Source organism: Carcharodon carcharias, chromosome 2 (genome assembly GCF_017639515.1).
Source record: "Carcharodon carcharias isolate sCarCar2 chromosome 2, sCarCar2.pri, whole genome shotgun sequence".
Lineage (NCBI taxonomy): Eukaryota > Metazoa > Chordata > Chondrichthyes > Lamniformes > Lamnidae > Carcharodon > Carcharodon carcharias.
The window spans coordinates 42,867,991-42,895,464 of NC_054468.1; the positions used below are offsets into that span (position 1 = coordinate 42,867,991).

At 44.5% G+C, this 27,474-nt stretch overlaps 1 protein-coding gene and 1 long non-coding RNA gene across 2 annotated transcripts; both read left to right on the forward strand.

The window, feature by feature from the left end:
* The first annotated feature begins 413 nt into the window (after positions 1 to 413).
* On the forward strand, positions 414 to 27,077 carry ppp1r2 (protein phosphatase 1, regulatory (inhibitor) subunit 2). The gene is made up of 6 exons (XM_041181055.1): positions 414 to 636; positions 5,631 to 5,738; positions 8,416 to 8,502; positions 11,144 to 11,235; positions 20,809 to 20,958; positions 25,691 to 27,077. The coding sequence occupies exons 1-6, from the start codon at positions 533 to 535 to the stop codon at positions 25,732 to 25,734; spliced, it is 585 nt and encodes a 194-aa protein (XP_041036989.1). The 5' UTR covers positions 414 to 532; the 3' UTR covers positions 25,735 to 27,077.
* On the forward strand, positions 11,398 to 13,581 carry LOC121273938. Its single transcript, XR_005942131.1, has 2 exons — positions 11,398 to 11,505; positions 13,412 to 13,581. It is a non-coding gene; the product is annotated as an uncharacterized LOC121273938 (long non-coding RNA).
* Positions 27,078 to 27,474: the final 397 nt, after the last annotated feature.

Genomic DNA, 27,474 nt, shown 5'->3' on the forward strand with positions numbered 1-27,474 from the left:
TGCTCCTTCCAGTTTCTAACACATGCCCCAGTTCCTCCGAACCATATCCCCAGCACCTTCAGGCCGTCAGCCCTGACGGTGAAGGGGACACAGGATCGGTCAGCCCAGTTCCCAAAGAACATAGCCTCGCTCTTCCCACGATTTACCTTGGCTCCCAAGGCCAGTTCAAACTGGTCACAGATGTGGATCAGTCTGCGCACCAACAGGGGATCCGAGCAGAAGATGGAATGAACCTTGGGAAATAGAGAACTCAGTTGTTCAGCGGGAAATAGAATGCCGGCCCTGTACCTTGATCAGCTTCCAGCTACCACCTCGCTCTGACCACGTGCTTGATCTCAGGTCCGGTGACTCACAATGCACGTGATCACCTTCCCGTGAGAACCTGCTCTGTCACTGGGCGGGGCCAGCTCTCCCCAGCGCTCTCGCGAGACTTGGTGCCGCCGGAGGATGAGCTCCACTTGAGCAACCTCCCTGAGCCGAGTCCGCACCCAAACAGTCAGAGGCCGTGTCCCTACATCAACACAGCTCCGCCATGGCAGCCCCCGCACCTATCAAAGGGATTTTAAAAAACAGAAACACGGCGCCGTCTCAGCAAAACTCGGCGCTAGATCTTTGTACCGAGGAGGAGGAGTACAAGTGAGCTACTGCGTGATCGCGGTGGGGGCAGGGGAGAGTGATCTGGCGGCTGGGGGTTGGGGGAGTCATTCGGGGGCTGGGGGTTGGGGGAGTGATCCGGGGGCTGGGAGTTGGGAGAGTGAGCCGGGGGCTGGGGGAGTGATCCGTGGGCTGGGGGTTGGGAGAGTGATCCGGGGGCTGGGGGTTGGGAGAGTGATCCGGGGGCTGGGGGTTGGGAGAGTGATTCGGGGGCCGGGGGTTGGGGGAGTGATCCGGGGGCTGGGGGTTGGGAGAGTGATCCGGGGGCCGGGGGTTGGGGAGTGATCCGGGGGCCGGGGGCTGGGGGAGTGATCCGGGGGCTGGGGGTTGGGAGAGTGATCCGGGGGCCGGGGGTTGGGGGAGTGATCCGGGGGCTGGGGGTTGGGGGAGTGATCCGGGGGCTGGGGGTTGGGAGAGTGAGCTGGGGGCTGGGGGTTGGGAGAGTGAGCTGGGGGCTGGGGGTTGGGAGAGTGATCCGGGGGCTGGGGGTTGGGAGAGTGATTCAGGGGCTGGGGGTTGGGAGAGTGAGCCGGTGGCTGGGGATTGGGGGAGTGATCCAGGGGCTAGGGGTTGGGAGAGTGATCCGGGGGCTGGGGGTTGGGGGTGTGAGCTGGGGGTTGGGGGAGTGATCCGGGGGTTGGGGGAGTAATTCGGGGGCTGGGGGAGTGGTCTGGGGGTTGGGGGAGTGATTCGGGGACTGGGGGTTGGGGGAGTGATTCGGGGGCTGGAGGTTGGGGGAGTGATTCGGGGGCTGGGGGTTGGGGGAGTGATTTGGGGGCTGGGGGTTGGGGGAGTGATTCCGGGGTTGGGGGAGTGATTCGGGGTTTGGGGGAGTGATTCGGGGGCTGGGGGTTGGGGGTGTGATTCGGGGGCTGGGGGTTGGGGAAGTGATTCGGGGGCTGGGGGTTAGGGGAGTGATTCGGGGGCTGGGGGTTGAGGGAGTGATTCTGGAGCTGGGGGTTGGGGGAGTGATTCGGGGGTTGGGGGAGTGACTGGGGGTTGGGGGTTGGGGGAGTGAATCGGGGGCTGGGGTTGGGGGAGTGACTGGGGGGCTGGGGTTGGGGGAGTGAATCAGGGGCTGGGGGTTGGGGGAGTGATTCGGGGGCTGGGGGTTGAGGGAGTGATTCTGGAGCTGGGGGTTGGGGGAGTGATTCGGGGGTTGGGGGAGTGACTGGGGCCTGGGGGTTGGGGGAGTGAATCGGGGGCTGGGGGTTGGGGGAGTGACTGGGGCCTGGGGGTGGGGGAGTGATTCGGGGGCTGGGGGTTGAGGGAGTGATTCTGGAGCTGGGGGTTGGGGGAGTGATTCGGGGGTTGGGGGAGTGACTGGGGGTTGGGGGAGTGATTCGGGGGCTGGGGGTTGGGGGAGTGATCTGGGGGTTGGGGAAGTGATTCGGGGGCTGGGGGTTAGGGGAGTGATTCGGGGGCTGGGGGTTGAGGGAGTGATTCTGGAGCTGGGGGTTGGGGGAGTGATTCGGGGGTTGGGGGAGTGACTGGGGCCTGGGGATTGGGGGAGTGAGTCGGGGGTTGGGGGAGTGACTGGGGGGCTGGGGTTGGGGGAGTGAATCAGGGGCTGGGGGTTGGGGGAGTGATTCGGGGGCTGGGGGTTGGGGGAGTGATCTGGGTGTTGGGGGAGTGATTCGGGGGCTGGGGGTTAGGGGAGTGATTCGGGGGCTGGGGGTTGAGGGATTGATTCTGGAGCTGAGGGTTGAGGGAGTGATTCGGGGGTTGGTGGAGTGACTTGGGGGCTGGGGGTTGGGGGAGTGATTTGGGGATTGGGGGAGTGATTCGGGGGTTTGGGGAGTGATCCGAGGGCTGGGGTTGGGGGAGGCATCCGGGGGCTGGGGGTTGGGAGAGTGATCCGGGGGCTGGGGGTTGGGGGAGTGATCCGGGGGCTGGGGGTTGGGGGAGTGATCTGGGGGTTGGGGGAGTGATCCGGGGGCTGGGGGTTGGGGGAGTGATTTGGGAGTTGGGGGAGTGATTTGGGGGTTTGGGGAGTGATCCGGGGGCTGGGGATTGGGGGAGTGATTCGGGGGTTGGGGGAGTGACTGGGGCCTGGGGGTTGGGGGAGTGAATCGGGGGCTGGGGGTTGGGGGAGTGACTGGGGGGCTGGGGTTGGGGGAGTGAATCAGGGGCTGGGGGTTTGGGGAGTGATTCGGGGGCTGGGGTTGGGGAAGTGATTCGAGGGCTGGGGCAGTGATTCGGGGGCTGGGGGAGTGATTCGGGTGCTGGGGGTTGGGGAAGTGATTCGGGAGCTGGGGACTGAGGGAGTGATTCGGGTGCTGGGGGTTGGGGCAGTGATTCGGGGGTTGGGGGAGGATTCAGGGGTTGGAGGAGTGATCTGTGGGTTGGGGGAGTGATTCGGGGGCTGGGGGAGTGATTCAGGAGCTGGGGGTTGGGAGAGTGATTCGGGGTTTGGGGGAGTGATCTGGGGGTTGGAGGAGTGATTTGGGGGCTGGGGGACTCATTCGGGGGCTGGCGGAGTGATCTGGGGGCTGGGGGAGTGATTTCGTGGGTTGGGGTTTGGGGGAGTGATTCAGGGTTTGAGAGGGGTATTATTTGGTTGGTGTTTTAGGAGTGGGGGGTGGGGGGCAGTGTTCCCAGGGGGCTGTTCAGGCAATGGGGGTTTGGGTGAGTAATTTGGGGGTGGTGCTGGGGGAATCATTCGGGTTGGGGGGCATTTCAGGCAATGGGGGCTGGGGACTGATAGGGGTTGCCACGGGAGTGAAAGCAGTTGCCAGAGGAATGATTGAGTGGGGTGTCTCAGGGACGGATGCTGGGGATGTAGTGTTTCTGCGATGGGGGCTGGGGGGGAGTAATTCGGCAGAGTGGGTATGGTAGGAGTGATTGGGGGCGGGCGTCGATTTGGGGTTGGATCCTGGAGGAGTGATTTGACTGGTCGATGCCAATCAATGCCACCAGCCTGGAGATGGAGTTACTGAAGAGAGCTGATTCAGTGGTAACTGTATCCCCGGGCTGTTTCACTCGGAAGCTAGGGGCTTCTGATAAACAACCTGTCACATCAGCCCTTATCTGAACTCTGGGCTTACTTCCTGACCTTGCACACGGTTTCTGTGATTTTCTATCACCTTCTGAGCAGTGCAGTGGTGCATGTCCCTTACTGACTTGTTGCTTTCTTCTCTTCCCAGCACTCTGTTATTGCTCCACAGGCAACTGGTGCTGGTCATTTTCAGTGTTGGCCACATGGTCCTGTAGCACAGAATGTTACCTAGAAGCATCTGCAAAAGTTGAAACTGTTCCAAATCCTCTTCGTATCATTGCAATTCACTTTTGGTATAGTTTAGTCATGCATCTATATTGGTTTCTGGCAGCTAACTGCAATTTCCTTTTGACTGGTTTGTATGATAATATCACAGCAAATCTTTGTGTGGCCTTCAGTTGCAGTGTCAATTTAGGCTCCTTGGTTGCATGCTCACCTCTGAATCACAAGGTCATGGGTCCAAGCCCCACTCCAGAGTCTTGAGAATAGGTTGGCATTTCATATAAAGTGATGTTAGATTGCTGCTTTGCATGTCTGTGTACAGGGAGGTGGTGGTGTAGTGGTATTGTCACTGGAATGGTAATCCCGTTACCCAGGTTAATGGCCTGGCGATCTGGGTTTTAGTCCCACCACGGCAGATGGTGGAATTTGAATTCAATAAAATTCTGGAATTAGAAGTTTAATAATGACCATGAAATCATTGTTGATTATTGTAAAAACCCGTCTGACGTCCTTACCTGGTCTGGTCTTCATGTGACATCAGACCCACAGCAATGTGGTTGACTCTTAAATGCCCTCTAAGCAAGGGCAATTAGGGATGGGCAATAAATGCTGGCCTAGCCCCACATCTTTAACGGCCACACCCATGAATGAATAAAAAATTTACTTTCTTATGGCTTGAAATGAAATGAAGTTTAGCACTGTAATAGCAACATCTGTTGCAGAGACCTGTTTGTTTTCAGATTGAACAGCTATCTCTGCTGCCATTTGATGCTTTAACTTGTCATTGCTCCCAGGCCTCTTGTGTGACTTGTGTAGTAGACTTTTTTCCAATTTCTTTGTTTCGCTTTGCATGTGTACAATCCAGCACAGTCATGTTCTGTTCACCAGACCGATTCTTGAGATGTTTGGATTGCCGTATGAGGAGAGATTGGATCGACTGGGCCTGTATTCACTGGAGTTTAGAAGAATGAGGGGATCTAATTGAAATATATAAAATTCTGACTGGGTGGAAAGACTGGATGTAAGGATGATATTTCCTCTGGCTGGGGGGTCTAGAACAAGGGGTCACAGTCTCAGGATATGGGGTGGGCCATTTAGGACTGAGCTGAGGAGAAACTTCTTCACAGAGGGTGGTGAACCTGTGGAATTCTATCCCGCAGAAGGCTGTGGAGGCCTCGTCACTGAATATGTTTAAGAAGACAGTCGATAGATTTCTAGACTCTTAAGATATATGGGGAAGTGTGAGAGTGTGGCATTGAGATAGAGAACCACCCATGACCAAATTGAACGGCGGAGCAGGCTTGAAGGGTCGAATAACCTCCTCCTATTTTCTATGTTTTTGTTGTTAGTATGGACTTTATTCTGTATTAGATGCACTGAAATGCTGGGATCAGTTTGTTGATTCGGAACAAATGCATTGGCATTGTGTGAAGAAGTCCTAGTAGATTTTTTCCAATTTCTTTATGACCCCTTAATGCCTAAATGACATCGCATAACATCAGCTGATCTTAACTGCAAAGTGCTTATTCAAAATCCATATTACATTTGAAAATAGTGTTTTTTGAAGGTGGATAGGCTTTTGGAAAAGACACACTTCCTCCAATAGCAAAATAGGAGTATTTAAAAAGTGGTTGAATAACTGAATGGAACATGGAAAGGAGCCTTTGCCTGTGACTATTTTCTTGACTTAAGATTTGAGGTGTATAGCAGTGATCCTGGTGGATTTTAATTACAATTCAACATGCATGCTTTGCAGTAAAAAGTCGCAGAAATGGGATGAAATGAACATTCTTGCCACTTATCATCCAGAAGGGAAGGACTATGGACTAATGAAAATCGATGAGCCCAGTACACCATACAACAGGTAAGCACGTTATTTATCTTAAGTGTCCCATGAAGTTACAAAATATCTCCAAGCTCACCCAAGTGATTCAGAAGTTAGAAAACTTGCCTTTTTACATTCTTGTCCTATGAAGTGCTGGATTACTGGAAGAATGCTGTAAACCTAAAAGCACTCTTTTGTCCAGTATTAAATTGCAGTGATTAAAATTAGTGAGAAAAATCTGAGTATTTTTGCTCGCGTTTTCTTTTAATTTTTCCATTAGAGCCATGGGTCAGTGCTGGGGCCGCAATTATTTACAATATATATATTAATGACTTGGATGAGGGTAATGAATGTACTATTGCCAAGTTTGTGGATGACACAAAAATAGGTGGGAAGGCAAGTGGTGAGGATGACACACAGAGTCTACAAAGGGATATAGACGGGTTGAGTGGGCAAAAATTTGGCAGTGGAATATAATGTGGCAAAATGTGAGGTTATGCACTTTGGCAGGAAGAATAGAGGAGCTGAATATTACTTAAATGGAAAAAGATTGCAGAAAGCTGCAGCACAGAGGGATTTGGGAATCCTCATGCATGAATCACAAAAAGCTAGCATACAAGTTCAGGTAATAGGGAAGGCAAATGGAATGTTGGCCTTTATTTCAAAGGGAATAGAGTATGAAAATAGGGAAGTCTTGCCAAAACTATACAAGGCACTAGTTAGAACAGTTTTGGTCCCCTCATCTAAGGAAATATGTACTAGCATTAGAGGCAGTTCAGAGAAGGTTCACTCATTTGAGCCTGCGTATTGAGGGATTTTCCCATGAGGAGAGGTTGAATAGGTTTGGCCTGTACTCATTGGAGTTTAGAAGAATGAGAGGTGACCTATTGAAACACATAAGATTCTTAGGCGGCTTGTCAGGGTATTTGCTGAGAGGCTGTTTCCCATTGTGGAAGAGTCTAGGACTAGAGAGCATAATCTCAGAGTAAGGGGTTGTCTGTTTAAGATGGAGATAAAGAGGAATTTCTTCTCTCAGAGGGTAGTAAATCTGTGGAATTTTTTACCACAGAGGGCTGTAGAGGCTGAGCTGTTAAGTATATTCAATACTAAGAGAGAGATTTTTAATTAGTAAGGGACTCGAGGGTTATGGGGAAAAGGCAGGAAAGTGGAGTTAAGGATTATCAGATCAGCCATGATCTCATTGAATAGTGGAGCAGACTGGATGGGCTGAATGGCCTACTTCTGCTCCTAAGTCTTATGGTCTTTCTGTTGGAACCTCTTTGTAACTTTGATTTTTAAATATAAAGCATTATGCTTCAACTCCTGAATAAAAGTAGCCGATTCATATTGTGCTGGTGAAAGATCAAATAAGTACACTGTGCCTTAAACAATTTAGTGCTGTGCATGTGCGAGATGAGCCAAACCCTTGAGTATACATAAAATCTTTGATCTTACTGGGATAGCTCTTAATGCTATTTCTTGTGGTGACAACAGATCTCTGCCTTCCACAGCAGAGAAAAAAAATCATGTCCAAGTGATACCTGTGGAAGTACATGAAGTAATCACACAGCACACATACTCTAATAGCGGGAATTGGTGGTGGTGTAATGGTATTGTCACTGTACTAGTAATCCAGAGACCTAGGGTATTACTCTGGGGATAAAAACAAAATACTGTGAATGCTGGAAGTCTGAAATAAAAACAGAGAATGATTGAAAAACTCAGCAGGTCTGACAGCATCTGTGGAGAGACAAACAGAATTAATGTTTCAAGTCTCTATGACGCTTCTTCAGCTCTGAAGAAGTTACATGGACTTGAAATGTTAACTTTGTTTCTCTGCCCACAGATGCTGCCAGACCTGCTGAGCTTTTCCAGCATTTTCTGTTTTTATTTTAATATTTTGGGGTCCCGGGTTTGAATCCCACCGCAGATGGTGAAGTTTGAATCCAATAAAAAGAATCTTAAATTAAATGTCTACTGATGAACATTTTTGTAAAAATCCATCTGGTTCTCTAATGTCCTTTAGGGAAAGAAATCTGGCCTCTATGTAACTCTGGACCCACAGCAATGTGGTTGACTCTTAAAATGCTCTCTGAGATAGCCTAGCAAGCCACTCAGTTATTTCAAACTGCTACAAAGTCGCCCTCCCTACCACTGCAGCGGTTCAAGAAGGAAGCTCACCACCACCTTCTCAAGGGCAATTAGGGATGGGCTGGTGTAGCCAGTGATGCCAACATCCCATGAATGAATAAATCTAATAGTTTATTTGATACCAAAACACTCCTGCTTTTGGGTTCCGTGTTAAATTGAATTTGTGTACCACATTCATTAAATTAGATATCTGCTGTGTAAACGGCATACTTCAATTCTTACTCCTAAATTGTACGATGGTCTAAGATCTGTCAAACCAGGTGACGTGCCATTTGATTTATTTTACAGGTGGTGGGCTGGTGCACACGCTAACCATTAATGGATTTTGGTTCTTTATTTATCTCCATTAGCACAGAATCAGAGGATATAAGGGAACTAATGTATTGTACTTTAAATTTGAATGGGCTGCAGAAAAGATGTGCATGTAACAGAATGAAATGGAGTGTTTTAATATTATAAGTTTTAAGTATAATCTAACTTGCCTAATTGTTAATCTAGTAGTTATGCTCAGTCATCTGTGGGAACAAAATCTAATGTTTAGTTTTCATTGTTTCCCTTTGCACAGGATGATAGAAGGAGATGATGATGATGAAGCTGCAATGAGTGACTCCGAATCAAATGTAAATATTACTGCAGAAATACTAGCAAAAAAGTAAGTACATATCTGCTCAAACTCTGAACTTCCTTGCCATTAAATTGGTGACAGCAATGTTTTCTACGATTTTGAAAATTGCACTCTTTGATTTCAGTAAAGTTTGTAGGCCTCCTGTAGGTTTTTTTATTTCAGATTTGAGATGTGCCAAACGTTGGAGAAGATAGGTTGAAATGTTTGAGATGAATTTTCAGATGAAAGATTCATGAGAAAGATATTACATAGGAATTCCTCTGACCTTGTGGAGTTTGATACCATGTTGACTAATGGGATGGAATTTATGTAAACTCAATTTGCATTTTTCACATTTTCTTGTAATTATTTTATGGCAATTTTATACTGTACAGAACTAGATCAGGTCAAAGTGATAGTATGTGCCTGCTTTTGGTGCTCTAGAATTTACCTTGTTTACATTCCACGCCGTATTCCAGAGCACTGAAGGCGACACAAAAAATTGCAGCTTTTAAAAGATGTAATGGGAGCTTTTAATTTTTAGTTTTTGGACTTTCCCCCGACTTTGGGAAATTTGAACAAAAGGAACAAGAGGCTGATGGCAGGGTTGGAAGAGGAAGCCTATGAAAACTTAGAAAAAGAACATCCGATCAAAAAAACTACAATAAATTCAAAAATGCTTGAAAAGGTAGATTAATGTTGTAGGATGTAGATTCATTGTCAGATGTTGTTTATTTCAGATTTCCAGTGTTTACAGATTTTTTTGAAGGTGTAAAGCAAATTCTGCAATGCTGGCCTGTTTCAAGTGGGTTGGACATTTAGCTATGATATCCTGTTTTCAGCACAAGTAGCGCTGTGCAGAGAGATAAAAATGTCTCAGCCTCTAATATAAATGAGCAATGTTGTTGGACTAGCACGTGGACTGTTAAATAAATGTAACGTTGCTCTCGTCCATACTAACTGCTCTAGCCCAGTATTTAGCCAGGATATTAAATCTATTAGTCGTCCTGAATATTTATTGATTTCACTACATGTTGCTTTCTCATGTAAGCAGCATCTAATGCAAACTTGTTCCTCCTTTCAATGCTTTCAAGATCATTACTGATCTTGGGGTGTACATGACTGACACTGCAAAATAGTTTATAACTTGATTGCTGCTACTCTTTTCTTTGCATTTGGCAGTATTGGGGGGAAAAAACAAAGAGCCAGCATGGGTCATCACTACTACCCCTGATAATCTAGTCCCTCCTTCAGACTTAATTTACTTTCCTTAAGATGGGTTGTCTGGGCAATGGTCAGGATATGGGTCTTCATTGAAAGGCACTGTTGTGTGAACTTTTGCAAATCTAGGTGTTGAATTGTTGAATTATATATCCTACACCCACAATACTATTAATTTCTTTTTGAAGGCCTGGTTGTTGAAGGGTACTATTTACTATGCAAACACATAATGCCAGTGATAATGGACAGGCTTCTGGCTTCCAAAAAATTATCTACCTTCAGGCATATAATTTAAAATGGATTAAATTTTTAGAAAGTGGAGTGTTGTTTCTCTCTGCTATTGTCTACAATTTATTCTGTAGTATATAAGAGCTCTAGCTAAAACGCAGCTCTGTACTTTTCCATGTGTACTTTTCTGATCATTTACATCAGCTTTGTGAGAATACCTTCTCATCTCAAGGTTTATGAAAGTGAATGGAAACTGAATAGACCAGATATACCAGCTTTTGTGCCAAAATTATCTTTGTGACCTAAACATTGGTGTTTGTTTCTTCTGAATTTTGTCAAATTTGTGACTTGAAATTTTGGTTGTGGAAGAATGTGCAGTAGGAAGGCTTTGATTTCCACTCTTGGGGTTACGAGATCTAGGCACTGATCCGGGATTAGCCTTGCAAATATGGCATGCTGATGTGGTATTTTGAACACATCTGCCAAGTTTGTGCTCCATTTCCACCTGGCGGTTATATCTTCTTTTATCAGCCTCTTTAAATGTGAGCAAATGCCCATAAGGCTTGTGTATTAAATTTTAGTGTCAAATACCTGTCAGGCCTTTGCAGTCATGAGATTCCATTAATGAACTTACCTCATTCTTGTTGCTTCACTGCAAGAAATCCTTTTGCTGTGCACTGCTCTTGATGGTTATACAATAAACAGGTGTCTATTGGTAGCATCTACAAAAGCAATTAGAGTAATTCAGACAATGCTGTTTGGATTTTGCAGCTGTAATCTATCTTTCTGTGCAGGAGCATCCCTCCTTATTCCAACATGCTAATTGAGCAGGCCTTGTGGGGATTTCATTTAATAATATCCCTTTGTACTTCAGTTAAAATGAATTGACATTATGGGCAGAGCCTGTCTTTTTACACTGCAGAAGTAGGTTGATCTCACACAGATGCATCAGACTATTGCAGTTTCAACCTGTTTCACGTTGGATTCAATTTGGATCTTGGCAGAAAGTTTATGCTCCAAGTTTAACATAAGGCTTTAGATTCCACTTCAGAATAACATTACACTTCAGTTGCAGACTCGTCAACAGAAGGGAAAAGAGACCCTTGCAAAATTGCTTATAAGTTCACCTAAACATCAGTGTACGTTTTGGTAATCATAAAGCATATGTACAGGTCTTCCTTCAGAGTAATAGACATTGAATTACATGATACTTGAAAACTTGTTTTTTTCACTATATCAGACTTACAGCAGCTGAAGGAATTAATCCTAAAATCTTTGAGCCAAAGGAAGAAAGTAGTGAAGAAGAGGAAGAATTAACTCCAGAAGAACAAGGCAAGCCAATTATATTTACTGTATTTAGACCATATAATTGTGATTTATTGTTTTAAAATTTCTAATGTCTGTTCATTATTGGATTTCTAAGTCTACTTCCATTCGACTTTTGCAGTTACATAATTGAAGCCCATTTGCCTTACTAAAACTTTGCGTGTTTTTCATACTTGCAGTATAGTAAATCAAAACGTGGGGATTGAAAATCCCCAGTCTCGACATCCCAGCATCAATCCCTATGACCTCCAGAGCTGACTCCATCAAAGTGTGCGGGTAAGGGGAGGTTACTATTTAAATATATTCAGCAGGCACTTGTGCCACCAGGGACACATCTCAAGTGCCTGCCAGAAAGGGGCGCCATTTAACCCAGAGAGCTCTGGAGACGGTCTGGTGTTCTGGACAACTCCATCTCTGGGGGGGGCGGGGGGAAAAATCCCACTGCATTTTTAGTATCTTTGAGGGTTTGGGTCGCAAGTCAGGTCATCATTGACTGGTTCCAATTGTACTAGCTGGCAGACTGATACAACTACTTTTGATGGATGTACTGACCTATCAATTCCCAAATTGGGAGTGGGAAAACTCCTGGCCTACGAACTCCCACCACCCCAGCCTCCCAGATCTCCTATCCCTACTACTCTATGTGGGAGACCATGCTTGAGGTTATGCACCATGTAAGTGAAAGGGCAGGCTGCCAACTGTTGCCAGATGCTACTTTAGGGCTAGCCCCTCCATTCACACAAGGGGCTGATTCCCTGCTGCTTCCAGTTTCCTTCTTATGGAGTCATAATGGCATAGGAGGCAGCCTTTTGGTCCATCAAGTCCATCATGGCTCTGCAGAACAATCCAATCAGTCCCATGTGCCCACTCTATCCCTGTAGCCCTGCAAGTTTATTTCCCTTAAATGTCCAATTTGTTCTTGAGATCATTGATTGTCTTTGGTTCCATCGCCCTTGAAGACAGTGTGTTCCAGTTCATTACCACTTGCTGTGTGTAAAAAAAAAAAATTCTTCCTTGCTCCCCCACCCCCCCCCGCCGCCGTGTCATTTGCCCAAGACCTTAAATCTGTGTTCCCTAGTCCTTGTACCATCAGCTAATGAGACAGCTTTCTTGCATCATCTTTTAAGGTGATAGATAAAATTGGAATGAGGAATTGGGGTGTGAAAAAATACATTTTTCCAACTAATGAATATATCAGATATAAATAATGAAATGTTAAGTTTGGAGTGGAATAAACACCTTTCTTTGGTGATTGTTGACTGACCCAATTTTGACTTAAGCCTGCATTCGAACAAGCTGATGGATATGGTTGTAAAGGTTTCCCAGTATTCTCTTAGAGTTGTTTCTTTAAAGGTTCATTGAAAATGAAGGTTATTTTCGGTGGGCTTGTAGTGAATATTTGTGGACAGTCTATCACCAGAAATTGATACAGAGAGGTCAAGGAAGGGAAGGGAAGTGTCAGAGATGGATCATGTGAAGGTGAAGGAGTGGAAATTGGAAGCAAAATTGATCAATTTTTCCAAGTGCAGACGAGAGCATGAAGCAGCACCGAAACAGTCATCAGTGTACCAAAAAAAGAGTTGTGGGAGAGGGCCTGAGTAGGACTGGAACGAGGAATGTTCTACATACCCCATAAAGAGACCAGCATAACTGGGGCCCATGCGGGTTACCATAGCCACATCTTTCATTTGGAGGAAGTGAGACAAATTAAAGGAGAAATTATTCAGTGAGAGAACTAGTTCAGCCAGGCAGAGGAGAGTGGTGGTGGATGGGGATTGTTCGGGCTTCTGTTCTAGGAAGAAGTGGAGAGCCTTCAGACCATCCTGGTGGAGGCATAGAGGGATTGGACATCCATGGTGAAGAGATGGCAGTTAGAGCCAGGAAATTGTTGATATGGCTTAGGGCATCAGAGGAATTGCAGATGTAGGTGGGAAGAGACTGGACCAGGGGAGAGAAAACGGAGTCAAGATAGGAAGAAATTAGCTCCATGGGGCAGGAACAGGCTGGCACGATCAGTCTACTGGGACAGTCCTGTTTATGGATATTGGGCAGGAGGTAGAAGCGGGCTGCCTGGGGCTAGGAGGCTGAGGTTGGAAGCTATGATGGGAAGATCTCCAGAGGAGCTCTGAAGAAGAGCCATAAGGACTCGAAACGTTAACTCTTGTTTTTTTTCTCTCCACAGATGCTGTTAGATCTGCTGAGTTTTTCCAGCATTTTCTGTTTTTGTTTCAAAATAGCCAAGGCTGCTTTCAATGGGACAAAACAATGGCTTACAATTTTTGGATAGTAAATGAACTTCACTTGCACTGTTATGCATTCCATTGGAGGAAAGTAAAACCTTGTTTGTGGTGATTAGGCTTTGTGCCTTTGTTAACCGTATGCTAAATCATTTTGGCTCTCATATCTTCAATCACTCGGATGAGTCTCAGTGCTGAATTTTCGTATTGGGCTCAGGAAATGAGAGTTGGGCCATTTCTGACATCAGAAGCCTGAGCCTGTTACCTCTGCCATACCTGCCATTTTGCCTGCTGGAAATGTGGGTGAGCATGGTTTGGGCTTCCCTCATTCCCCATGCCCCCTCATATCCCCCATGGCCCTTCTGAGCCCCCTTTGCGACCCCATTTAATGCTTGAAAATTGGTGTGACCCGGAGTGAGGAGGTGGGAGCAAGAGTTGAGTGGGGAAAATGTTTTTGTCCTCAATATTTTTGAAGACTCCGATGGGGCCTCAGAGCTTGTATGTAACGGAACCTTGGTAACAATCTCGAGACTGTCCTGTTATTCACCACAGCATGCATTTAAAGTACCATTACGCACATGTTTAAGGAATTCCAGATTAGCCAATTGGAGACCTGAACTGAATGGCCAACCGGGACCGTGGAAATCTGTCCCATTGACGAACTGTTTGGGGGAAAATCTCACGTCCTGGTTCCCCTCAACAGTCACCAGCTGTCTCTCAGACTAGTCAAGCAACAGCCTGACATAGTCATCCTTACGGGATCATACCTTACAGATAATGTCCCGGACACCACCACCACCATCCCTGGGTGTGTCCTGTTTCACCGGCAGGACAGACCCAGCAGAGGTCGCGGCGCAGTCGTATACAGTTGGCAGGGAGTTGCCCTGGGAGTCCTCAACATCACTATGGAACACTTGAAGTCTCATGGCATCAGTCAAACATGGGCAAGGAAACCTCCTGCTGATTACCACGTACCGCCCTCCCTCTGCTGACGAATCAGTGCTCTTCCATATTGAACACCACCTCGAGGAAGCACTGAGGGTGGCAAGGGCACAGAATGTAACCTGGGTGAGGAACTTCAATGTTGACTACTAAGAGTGGCTTGGTAGCACCAATATTGACCGAGCTGGTAGAGTCCGAAAGTACATAGCTGCTAGACTGGGTCTGTGGCAGGTGGTGAGGGAACCAACAAGAGGGAAAAACACACTTGACCTCATCCTCACCAACCTACCTCCCGCAGATGCATCTGCCAATGACTGTGCGGTGGTCAATCCCACTGATACCGGCATTGGGGAGATGAAGTCTCAGCTTCACGTTGAGGATACCCTCCATCGTGTCGTGTGGCACTACCACTGTGCCAAGTGAGATAGATTTTGAACAGATCTAGCAACTCAAGACTGGGCATCCATGAGACGCTTGGGCCATAAGCAGCAGCACAATTGTACTCGAACCCAATTTGTACCCTCATTGCCTGGCATATCCTCCACTCTATCATTACCATCAAGCCAGGGGATCGACTCTGGTTCAATAAAAAGTGCAGGAGGGCATGCTAGGTGCAGCACCAGGCACACCTAAAAATTAAATGTCAACCTGGTGAAGGTGTAACACAGAACTACTTGCATGCCAAACAGCATTAGCAGCAAGTGATAGGCAGGGCTAAGAGATCCCACAATCAACGGATCAGATATAAGCTGTGCAGTCCTGCCACATCCAGTCATGAATGGTGGTGTATAATTAAACAACTCACTGGAGGAGGAGACTCCACAGATATTTCCACTCTCAATGATGGAGGAGCCCAGCACATCAGTGCAAAAGATAAGGCTGAAGTATTTGCTACAATCTTCAACCAGAAGTGCCGAGTGGATGATCCATCTCTGCCTTCTCCAGAGGTCCCAGCATCACAGGTGCCAGTCTTCAGCCAATTCGATTCACTCCACGTGATGTCAAGAAACGGTTGAAGGCACTGGATACTCCAAAGGCTGTGGTCCCTGACAATAATCTAGCAATAGTACTGAAGACTTGTGCTCAAGAACTTGCCACGACCCTAGCCAAGCTATTCTAGCTATAACACTGACATCTACCCGGCTATGTGGAAAATTGCCCAGTTATGTCCTGTACACAAAAAACAGAACAAATGCAATCCGGCCAATTACTGCCCCGTTCAGGCTACTCTCCATCATCAGTAAAGTAGTGGAAGGGGTCATCCACAGTGCTATCAAGCAGCACTTGCTTAGCAATAACCTGCTCACTGATGCCCAGTTTGGGTTCCACCAGGGCCACTCAGCTCCTGACCTCATTACAGCCTTGGTTCTAACATGGACAAAAGAGCTGAACCCCTGAGGTGAGAGTGACTGCCCTTGACATCAAGGCCACATTTGACGGAGTGTGGCATCCAGTGAGTCCTAGCAAAACTGGAGTCAATGGGAATTGGGGAAACCTCTCCGCTGGTTGGAGTCATTCCTATGACAAAGGAAGATGGTTGTGGTTGTTGGAGGTCGGTCATCTCAACTCTGGAATATCACTGCACTAGTTCCTCGGAGTAGTGCCCTCTACCCAACCATCTTCAACTGCTTCATCAATGACCTTCCTTCCGTCTTAAGGTCAGAAGTAGGGATGTTCGCTGACGATTGCACAATATTCAGCACCATTCGCAACTCCTCAGATACTGAAGCAATCCATGTTCAAATGCAGCAAGACCTGGACAATATCCAGGCTTGGGCTGACAAGTGGCAAGTTAACAATTGCACCACACAAGTGCCAGGCAATGGCCATCTCCAGTAAGAGAGAATCCAACCATCACCCCTTGATGTTCAATGGCATTACCATCACTGAATCCTCCACTATCAACATCCTGGGGGTTGCCATTGACCAGAAACTGAACTGGACTAGCCATCTAAATACTGCGGCTACAAAAGGAGGTCAGAGGCTAGGAATAGTGCAATGTGTAACCCACCTCCTGACTCCCCAAAGCCTGTCCTGTGCCATCTACAAGGCACAATACAGGACTGTGATGTAATACTCCCCACTTGCCTGGATGAATGCAGCTCCCACAACACTCAAGAAGCTTGACACCATCCAGGACAAAGAAGTCCGCTTGATTGGCACTACATCCACAAACGTTCACTCCCTCCACCACCGATGCACAGTAGCAGCAGTGTGTGCCATCTACAAGATGTACTTCACGAATTCACCAAAGCTCCTTCTTCCAAACCCACGACCACTACTATCTGGAAAGACAAGGGCAGCAGACACATGGGAATACCACCACCTAGAAGTTCTCCAAGTCATTCACTATCCTGACTTGGAAATATATTGCCATTGTTTCACTATTGCTGGGTCAAAATCCTGGAACTCCCTAACAACACTGTGGGTGTACCCACACCACACGGACTGCATAGGTTCAAGCAGCTCACCATCACCTTCTCGAGGGCAACTAGGGATGGGCAATAAATGCTGGCCCAGCCAGCGAAGCCCACATCCCATCAATGAATAAAAAAAAAAATTGCAGCCTTGGAACTCATGACCCAAATAATTGGCCTGTGACCCCAACAGTGATTCGCAACCCAATGTTTGGGGACCCTGCATTTGAGTTCCAAAGCAATGTTTTCTTCAGTTTTGAATGCATAATAGCACTTTTCCCAATAGCAAAAGTACTCATGCATCTCAACACTTACACGATGCTGATCAGTGTAAGGGTCAACTTAGCTTTGCTAAGGACAGAGGCTATCACTGTAGTAAAAACACATCTAACTTATGCACCACCTAACAATGATAATTGAAGTTTTCAAAAATCCAGCACTTAGCAGGCTTCCACCAAGGTTCTCAAGCTCTCAAACAAGGTGGGTTTTCAGAAGCCTTCCAAACCTCTCTGACCCGGCTAAAATGCTAGGCGACATGAAAACCAAATTTCTTGTTGGGCTGTCATTAGGGGCCCAGACCTCAGAAGATGGCTTGCAGGGTCGCAACCCAATCCTAACCCAAACCTCTTCCTGACTGTGGAAAAATTGCATGGGCCCAAATTTAGGTGCAAAATTTTAATTTACCACAGAAAGTAAGTTTTGGTGATTCTCAACCCCTGGAGGACATGAAAATCCAGCCCTCAATCTACCATATCTTCCAGTATCTGCCTTTGCCATGAGAAGTAATATGTTCAATAGGGGCAGAGGATTATAGACCCGATTTAAAATTAGAAAGTTGTATTATGCAAATAAATAAAATCTAGCTGTGATGTGTATAGTAATATATTTACAGTGGAATGTATTTTATCTAACTCATTGACAAAATAAAAATATTGTTACTTTTAAGCCCTAAACTAATCCTTTGCTTGACTTTTGATGTACACATTCCTGCTGTCGTTTATCACTTTCAAACTGTTAGTTCTCTCAAACTCTGTGGTTGCTTTTCCATTGCCTCCTATCCTCGAGTTGTTCCATTCTTATGTCACAGAAAAGGGTGACCAGGACTTTATGGTTTTTGAGTAGCTGGTATAAATATATTCCATATGTGAATTTATATTCCATATGTTAATTTATATCCCAAGAGGATTTGAGTACAGGAGTGGTGAAGTCTTGCTTCAATTATATAGAACCTTGGTTAGACCACACCTGGAGTACTGTGTGCAGTTTTGGTCCCCTTACCTTAGGGAGGATATTATTGCCATAGAGGTAGTGCAATGAAGACTTGTTCCCAGGATGGCAGGACTGTCCTGTGAAGAGTGATTGGGGAAACTGGGCCTGTGTTCTCTAGAGTTTTGAAGAATGAGAGGTGATCTCATCGAAACCTGCAAAATACTTAAAGGGATGTAAGTTGTTTCCCTTGATTCAGGAGTCCAGAACCAGGGGGCTCATTTTCAAATTAAAGGGGAAGCCACTTAGGACCAAGACAATAAGCTTTTTGACTGTGAGGTTTGTGAATCTTTGGAATTCTCTACCCCAGAGGGCTGTGGAAGCTCAATCATTGAATATGTTTAAAGTAGAGATTGGTCTTTTGAAATCTGTCAATGTCATAAAGGGATATAGGGATAGAGTCGGAAAAAGGCATTGTAGTGAGTGATCGGTCATGATTGTATTGAATGGCAGATTAAGCTTGATGGGCTGAATGGTTTAATCTTGTTCCTATGTTCATACATTCCAGATATGTTTACCACTGCATGAAATAGTTTTGTAGTAACTTCATTGTCAACTGTCTGTGACCTTGTAAATGTCATGATTGTATTATTTATAACTGATTTGCTGGCCAAGGCAGATTATTTTCCTTTATTCTTGCTGTTCTCAAAAACTTCAAACAATTTTTAATTATGTGTCTTTTTGTGGAACTTGCTTTGTTGCATTCTGATGGCTCCTTTTGGTTCATTTGACAGGAAATTCACTATTAGGAATAAATCTTGCAAAATGCTATAGGAGCCTGTAAACAAATTTCAGGGCTCCATATTTATTACAATTTGACTCAAACTGTGATTCTGAAATGTAGGTATTTTTCTTAAAATTATAAGAAACATAAGAAATACAAACAGGACTAGACCATTCAGCTACTTGAGCCTGCTCCATCATTCAATAAGATCATGGCTAATCTGCTTGTGTTTCGAATTCCACTTTCCCATCTACCGACCTACCCCACCCCCCCCCACAACCTTTGATTCTATTACCTAACATGAATCTATCTACCTCTGCCTTAAAAATATTCAATGACCCCCGCCTCTACTGTCTTCTGAGGCAGAGTTCCAAAGCCGCACAACGCTCAGAAAGTGAAGGAATTTCTCCTCGTTTCTGTCCTAAAAGGGCAACCCCTAATTTTAAAACAATGCCCCCTTAGCCCTGCACTCACCCATAAGAGGAAACATCCTTTCAACGTCCACCTTGTCAAGGTTCTTCAGGATCTCGTACACTTCGATCAAATCACCCCTCACTCTTCTAAATTCCAGTTGAAATTAGCCCAGTATGTCCAACCTTTCCTCATAAGCTTTCGTCATAAGACAACCCACTCATTCTTGGTATCAATCTCGTAAACCACCTCTGAACTGCCTCCAACGCATTTACATCCTTCCTTAAATAAGGGTCAAAAACTGCATGCATGCCCTGTATAACCGAAGCATAACACACTTAATTTTATAAAGGCAAAATACTATAGATGCTGGAAATCTGAAACAAAATCAAAAAATTCTGGAAAAACTCAACAGGTCTGACAGCATCTGTGGAGAGAAAGAGTTAAAGTTTTGAGTCTGTATGACTCTTCAGATCTGAAGAAGTCATACGGACTTGAAACGTTAACACATACTTTTATGTTCAAAATCTCTCGTAATAAAGGATAGCATTCCATTAGTTTTAATTACTTGCTGTACCTGCATACTAACTTTTTCTGACTCGTACTAGAACACCTCAGAATTATGCAGCCGTTCTCCATTTAAGTAATACTCTGCTTTTTTGTTCTTCCTTCCAAAGTGAAAACTTCACATTTCCCACATTAAACTCCAATTGCCAGACCTATGCCTACTCAGTCTATATTCATCTGCCAGCTCCTCATGCTCTCTTCACAACATACTTTCTTACCTATCTTTGTGTCATCTGCAAATTTAGCTACCGTGCCTTCACTCCCCTCATCCAAGTCATTGATGTAAATTGTAAAAAGTTGAGGCTCCAGTACATACCCCTGTGGGACTCCACTCGTCACATCCTGCCAATTATCTTAAGAGTTTACTTACAAAGTGTTCTAATAAAGGATATGTATGATTTAACCTGTCACTCCTCTTTACAGATGCTAACCTGTGTATTTAGCAACATCTTAATATTTTAAGATTTCAGTCATTCAGCTTTTCTATTTTATTATAGTGTTGTAAGTTGTGATAAAGTGAAATGTGACAAATGGCAATCAGTTTATGTCTAGGACAAATGCAGAATCAGTGAATAAGTGCAGGTTTGACATGTGTATCCTTGGTTTATAGAGAAGCTGCTGTGAAGTTGTTCTTATATTGAAAGATTGAAACTTCCTGGTAACTGCAGTGTTTATCCAAATGTTTGCAAAATTTATGCTGTATTCAGCTTGAGAAATTTATTGTATTTGTTATAAAATCTTTAAGGCCAGTAATAGAGCTAATAAGATTGCTTTTCTGTAGGCATGAGCTTCATTTGATAAAAGTCCTTTAATGTTTGAACTCCTATTCTTGGTTCCATGATGCACCATTCAATGGCTATGGGGTCAGAAAATGTCTCTTTAGTTTCCGATTTTTTTTAAGCTAATTTTTCTACAACAGGTCTGATGGACTCCCTTTCTCTGGGAAAGGGCAGTAATCCTTGCTTAAAAAAGCAGAACTTCACATTATGATTTTTCTAATTTTTTTTATTTGAAGAAAACAAAAAGCAGTTTGAGATGAAGAGAAAAATGCATTACAATGAAGGCATGAATATCAAATTAGCAAGACAGTTAATTGCCAAGGAACTCGAAGATGATGAAGATGACATGAAAGGAGCTCGAGATCTAGAAGAGGACTTTGAAGATGGTAAACAATAAAACACTGCATTTTTATATGAAATATGTGGTTTGTAATGGATTTGGAACTCAAGTAATTTGGGGCAAATCTGATTATACCTTAGTTTTAAAATTCACAATAATTTCACATCAGAAACTGAAAATTTACTCTCAACTATTCAAATATTGAAACCTATGCTAAGTGTAGGTTGTTGAAATTGTAAACCGATGTAAAGTCATTACGTTTTGACATTTAAGAAACACCTAATATTTAACACATCTAAGGACTTGTTCAGCAATACTTCTGCATTCACCTGTACAAAAAAACACTGAGCATGTAAAGCATCCTGGTCTTCCTCTCTGATATTCTGTCCTGGTTCCCATACCCCTGCCAACAGCGCTAGCAAAATGCCCCGCAAGGAACTCAAGTCAGATGCAACCCATCGGCTTGTACTGGTACCATCTTCTCCAGAGCGAGTTACTCACTGGCACATTGGCACTGGGAGTAATCCAGAGATGATTACATTTGAGGTCCTGCTTGCTAATTTTCTACCAGCTTCCTAAATTCTGATTGCAGGACCACATCCCACTTCCTACCTAAGTCATTGGTACCAATTTGGACCATGACCTCTGGCTGTTCACCATCCCCCAGAAGAATGTCCTGCAGGTGCTCTGTGACATCCTTGACCCTGGCATCAGGGAGGCAACATACCATCCTGGAGTCACATCTACGGCCACAGAAATGCCTGTCTGTTCCCCTAACCAATGATTCCCCTATCACTATAGCTCTACTATAGCTCTTTCTTCTTCCTTCCCTCCTGTACAGCTGAGCCGCTTGTGGTGCCTCAAACTTGGCTCGGACCGCACTTCTCTGAAAAACCAGCGCCCTCACCAGCCTCTAAAATGGAAAACCGATTGGTGAGCGGGACCCTAGGGGACTCCAGCACTATCTGCCCACTTCTCTTTGTCTGCCTGGTGATCACCCATTCCTTCTCTGTCTCTAGGCCCTTAAGCTGCAGTGTAACCATCTCTCTGCGCATGCCATCCAGGTAGCTCTCAGTTTTGTGGACACTCCACAGTGATTCCAGCCACTGCTTGAGCTCAAACCCAGAGCTCAAGTTTCTGCAGCTGGCAGCACTTCCTGCACATGTGGTAGTCTAGGACACCAGTAGCGTCTATGACTTTGCACATATTACAGGACATGAATTCCACTCGACTGAGCTGCCCTGCCATGTCTTCATTCTACTTCCTTTACATTAACTTTATTCTACTTTGGATGATTTATATTACTTTATTATATTTTCCCTAAATTTACCTTATTCCTGGGACTTCTCAGTTAAATCCAAGTATAGCTACTTGTTTAAAAATATTACACTTTCTAATTACTTACCAAGGCTGCTGCTCCTCTTTCTGAGGAAAGTGAAAAAGGAAAAGAGCACCTCCTCACCAAACTCCCTCAGTCACCGAATTACCTGGAAAAACTCAGCAGGTCTGGCAGCATCGGCGGACAAGAGCAAAGTTGACATTTCGAGTCCTCATGACCCTTCAACAGAACTGAGTAAAATTAGGAGAGGGGTGAAATATAATCTGGTTTAAGGTGGGAAGTGGGGGGATGGGGGAGAAAAGTGGGGCGGGTGGGGGTGGTTGTAGGGATAAGCAAGCAGTGATAGGAGCAGATAATCAAAAGATGTCACAGACAAAAGAACAAAGAGGTGTTGAAGGTGGTGATATTATCTAAGAGAATGTGCTAATGGATGGAGTGTTAAAATGGCATGATGCCACCACCAAACACATCTTCCCTTCAGCCCCCCTGGCAGCATTCCATAGGGATCATTCCCTCCGGGACACCCTGGTCCACTCCTCCATCACCCCGTACTCCTCAACCCCCACCTACGGCACCTCCCCATGCCCATGCAAAAGATGCAACACCTGCCCCTTCACTTCCTCTCTCCTCACCGTCCAAGGGCCCAAACACTCCTTTCAAGTGAAGCAGCATTTCACTTGCATTTACCCCAACTTAGTCTACTGCATTCGTTGTTCCCAATGCGGTCTCCTCTACATTGGAGAGACCAAACGCAAACTGGGCGACCGCTTTGCAGAACACCTGCGGTCTGTCCGCAAGAATGACCCAAACCTCCCTGTCACTTGCCATTTTAACACTGCACCTGCTGTCTTGCCCACATGTCTGTCCTTGGCTTGCTGCATTGTTCCAGTGAAGCCCAATGCAAACTGGAGGAACAGCATCTCATCTTCCGACTAGGCACTTTACAGCCTTCCGGACTGAATATTGAATTCAACAACTTTAGATTTTGAACTCCCTCCTCCATCCCCACCCCCTTCTGTTTCTTCCCCCTCCCTTTTGTTTTTTCCAATAATTGTTGTAGATTTTTCTTTTCCCACCTATTTCCGTTATTTTTAAATTTATACCTCTTATGCCCTGTTAATCTCATTTCACCCCACCCCCACTAGAGCTGTACCTTGTGTGTCCTGCCATCCATTCTTAATTAGCACATTCTCTTAGATATCACCACCTTCAACACCTCATTGTTCTTTTGTCTGTGACATCTTTTGATTATCTGCTCTTTTCACTGCTTGCTTATCCTTACAACCACCTCCCCCCTTCTTTCTCTCTCTCTCTCCCCACCCCCACCCCCCCAACCTTAAACGAGCTTATATTTCACCCCTCTCCTAATTTTACTCAGTTCTGTTGAAGGGTCATGAGGACCCAAAACATCAACTTTGCTCTTCTCCGCCAATGCTGCCAGACCTGCTGAGTTTTTCCAGGTAATTCTGTTTTTGTTTTGGATTTCCAGCATCCGCAGTTTTTTGTTTTTATCCCTCAGTCACCTCTGCTCTTGAACTCATGCCACTTGTCGTGCTGTTTTTATAGCTCCTCTGCTCTCCTCTCGGTGCTACTGACTGCCTGGCACGGAGTGGGGTGGGAGTCCTCTCACATTCTCCTCTAGGTGCAGCTGGCTGCCTGACTCAGGGTCCTCTTCTCACACTCTCCATTCTTTGAAACTTTTGATTTCTTGTTTGATCCTGGATCATAACCCCATATTCAATCCATCAACAAGACCACATCTATCACTCTCTCAAAATTCATTACTTTTTTTTCTTTTAACTCAGCGGCTGTGTTTTAATCCCAATCACCTTTCTTAGCTCCAGGCTCACCTTCTCCATTGCTGTCCCCAGTTGGGGTTTGCTTATAGTCCAGCTTGTCTGAATTGCTGTTGCCTGCATCCTGTCATTTAAGTTCTGCTGCACTTTTGGCACCAACCTTAATTGGTTCTCTGTTAAGTTTACATGTCTTATCCTTATTTACAGTCTTACTCCCGCGTACTTCTGCAACAGACTCGATCAGGTGTATTCCCTCCAAACTGTTGACTGCCTTCCTGTGCATATTCCTTTCCTTATACTCCTTCAGCCGTCTTGGGCCTACCCTGCAACTTCATTTCTAAATCACTGTCTTGCATCTTTGCTCTCTGCTGCTGCTTACTGTCTCTTTTGCTTTTGTTGGGCATCTTGGAATATATGATGTTGATAATGATCTGGCGCAAGATGTAGGTTGTTGCAAAGCCTTGAATAAAAATAGTATGTTCTCAATGGGACCATAAAGGAGTTAGGACCAGGTTAATGAAATGATACACCTTTGCACTTTCTGATCAGGTCTTTTGTCTTTGCATCATTGATACCAACTATGTAATTACAAATCGTAAACTAAATGACATACAGCATCCAAGCCAGTTAAAATGAGCATTAGCGGATGATTACTTTTAACTGACGTACCAACTCATGAAACGCTAGCACAAGCTGTTATTTGTCTACAGTCCATTTGTTACCTTTATCCACCTGTTTAAAACCAACAAACACTAACAGCCTATATATCCTGGCGGGTATTGCTCCTCCTGATATAAGAACGGTAGCCAGCAAGAAAAAGCGACTCCGTCAAACATCAGCTGAGAGGCACCCTCTACGTGGTCATACACCTATACCCAGCCACCCAACGTCAAGGAAGAGCTTCATGAACAGTGTTGTTCCATTACAATCAACCCCATCTGAAGCCCACGTCACCTTGTGGAAAGACCGGCTTGCCAGTCTCGAACAACCTCCAGCAATGGAAATTCTACTGGATGAAAGCCTTCCCCCAGGAGTTAATTGCAACGGGGCAACCTGGAAGTGCCTTAATAGACTTAGGACAGGTGTAGGTCATTCAAAGGTGTCACTAAGCGAATGGGGATGTACAACCAGCCTGACAACTTGTGAATGTGGAACTGAGCCACAGACTATGCAACATCTCCTGCAATGCCTATCGCTAGAGGAACCCTGCACTGTTGCAGATCTTGCCGAATTCAACAACAAGGTGCAAAAATGTGTCCAGTTCTGGCTGGGCCATGTATAGACTGTCCGTGGACACGATAAGAAGAAGATCCACCTGTCAGTCTCTTAGTCCAAACTGTGAAATCTAACTTTAAAAATGTAAAACTGGCTGATGTTAGCTGAAGCCCATAATGGATAGTTCTTAAACGAACAGCCCCACATAGCAATTACCAACAATAAATAAGAAGTGATAAATGTGGATAAACAAACAACATGTAGTTACCTAATAACGAGGACCAAGCAAGGTTTCTAGAATAAATTGCCTAACTTAATCTATTAATGGCTTCATCATGGGTTAGGAGTAATCACTAAAATAGAAATATGCTCAATGCTATTTTTCAAAAATATTCATTTTCTGACTTTTGTGTTTTCTTTCCCACCAGATACGGATGAGGACCTTTCTGAAAATGAGGACCTTGATTCATAGAACAGAGCAATTTTTTAATTCTGGCACAAAAATATCCCAGCTAACAGCATTTGCCATCAATAGGTTTTAACTTATTGAAGCACTGAGGTGCTTCAATGACAATCCAACTTGCATTCAGATAAGTGTAGTTCCATCTGTGCACTCAGAATTTTGCAGTCGGTGTATTTCTACAGTAATGTAAATAAAATCCTCGAGAGGTGGGCAGGAGGTGCCTGTCTGCCTGTTTTTTTTTGTGCTTACACTGGGGTTGAATCACAAAGCACTTGTTTCCTGGAAACCGCAGTAGCAAAGAATTAATTGACTAGAACATAGCACAGAACACCGCAGCCTCTCTTGTCTATTAAACGACTTGTGGTACTTCAGTATCTGTGTGATGCTGTGTGCACAGTGCTTAGTTCACATTGATACACTTATCCAGTTTATTTTTTTGCTGAATACTTTTTCATATGATATTTGCAACAGGTAACCAGTTTTAGTTAATATTTTTGTATTTGAGGAGTTTTTGATTTCTGCAGCACTTACATTTGGAAAGTGCTCAAAATGAAAGTCCTGATAAGTGCTTCGCTAGCACTTAATGCAATCTTTTGTCTTTGAAATAATTTCAGTGCTGCTGATGGTATAAGTTAACACAATTTATACTTGTGTTGATGTTAACAAGTGTCACTTAAGGATACTGCAGCCCTGTTTTTAAGGAATGCTAAAAATCTAATCAAATACATGTGAAAAGATATTTACTAAGTGCCACCATTGTCAAGAACTTACCTATAGTTTACTTTAGGTAAGGGGATAAAATCCCAATTAATTGCATGAATTGGTATTTGGTGTAATATACAGCTTTACATAGGGCAATGAAAGGGATAATGTCTTCTCATATTTTTATTTACACGTAATTTTGTTCTCTGAAAATGTGTCTCCTCACAAATTTGGATTTAAGAAATTCATTGTAACTAATGGATTTGAAAAGCACATCATTATAAAGCCCATCACAACCGGGATGAGAGGCAAGCCATTTTTATAATTCAAACAAGATTGTATAATTCCACTCTCCAAAGCCTATTTTCTCTGGAATATTTTGTCTATGGTTCTAGATGGAACATATCATTGAAGTGAATTTATTTTACAGATATGCACATCCTTGATCATTAGTAAATGTCTCAATGTTTAACAGATCACAATTGTCTTGCAATGTTTCATCTAATTATCATATCTGTATTCACTATATCTAATTCCAGCCATGGCAGAATTGGCTCCTTTTGGCCTTCACACAATATTGTGTTAACTTCAATTTAAGAAAACTATACCCATTGTGTGAATGGAGAGATAAAATAAAAGGTATGCAGCCACTTTGTATAGATTCACTGAAAGTTTTATTGTCTGGTTTACTTGAGAATGAAGGGGCTATTATCCCTTTCACATTGCACTCCATATAGTTTAGTTTATATGATTATAAAAATATTTTTTAATATGAAGTAGTAAAGTACTTTTGAATATGTTTATAATCGGATAAAACAAATTTTATGTAAAGCTTAATTCTGAATTTATTATTGGGTCAACAGTAATAAATAACTTGTTAATTAAATGGTAGGGTTACTAAGTTGAGAAGTGCATCTAACTTTAATATAAATCCTCAAATCAAACTGGTGTGCAAAAATGTCAACAATGCTTAGGAAACTAGTTTGAGGGTATGATTTGTTCAGATAGTTTGCAAAAGGCCCCAAATTTTATCCCTCATACTGATTT

Bases quoted from the DNA above. Each gene is read 5' to 3' on its own strand.
- ppp1r2 (XM_041181055.1), top strand. From the start codon at position 533: ATGGCAGCCCCCGCACCTATCAAAGGGATTTTAAAAAACAGAAACACG. The intron at 8,503-11,143 runs GTAAGTACATAT...TCACTATATCAG, and splicing joins GCAGAAATACTAGCAAAAAA to ACTTACAGCAGCTGAAGGAA. The intron at 20,959-25,690 runs GTAAACAATAAA...CTTTCCCACCAG, and splicing joins AGAAGAGGACTTTGAAGATG to ATACGGATGAGGACCTTTCT.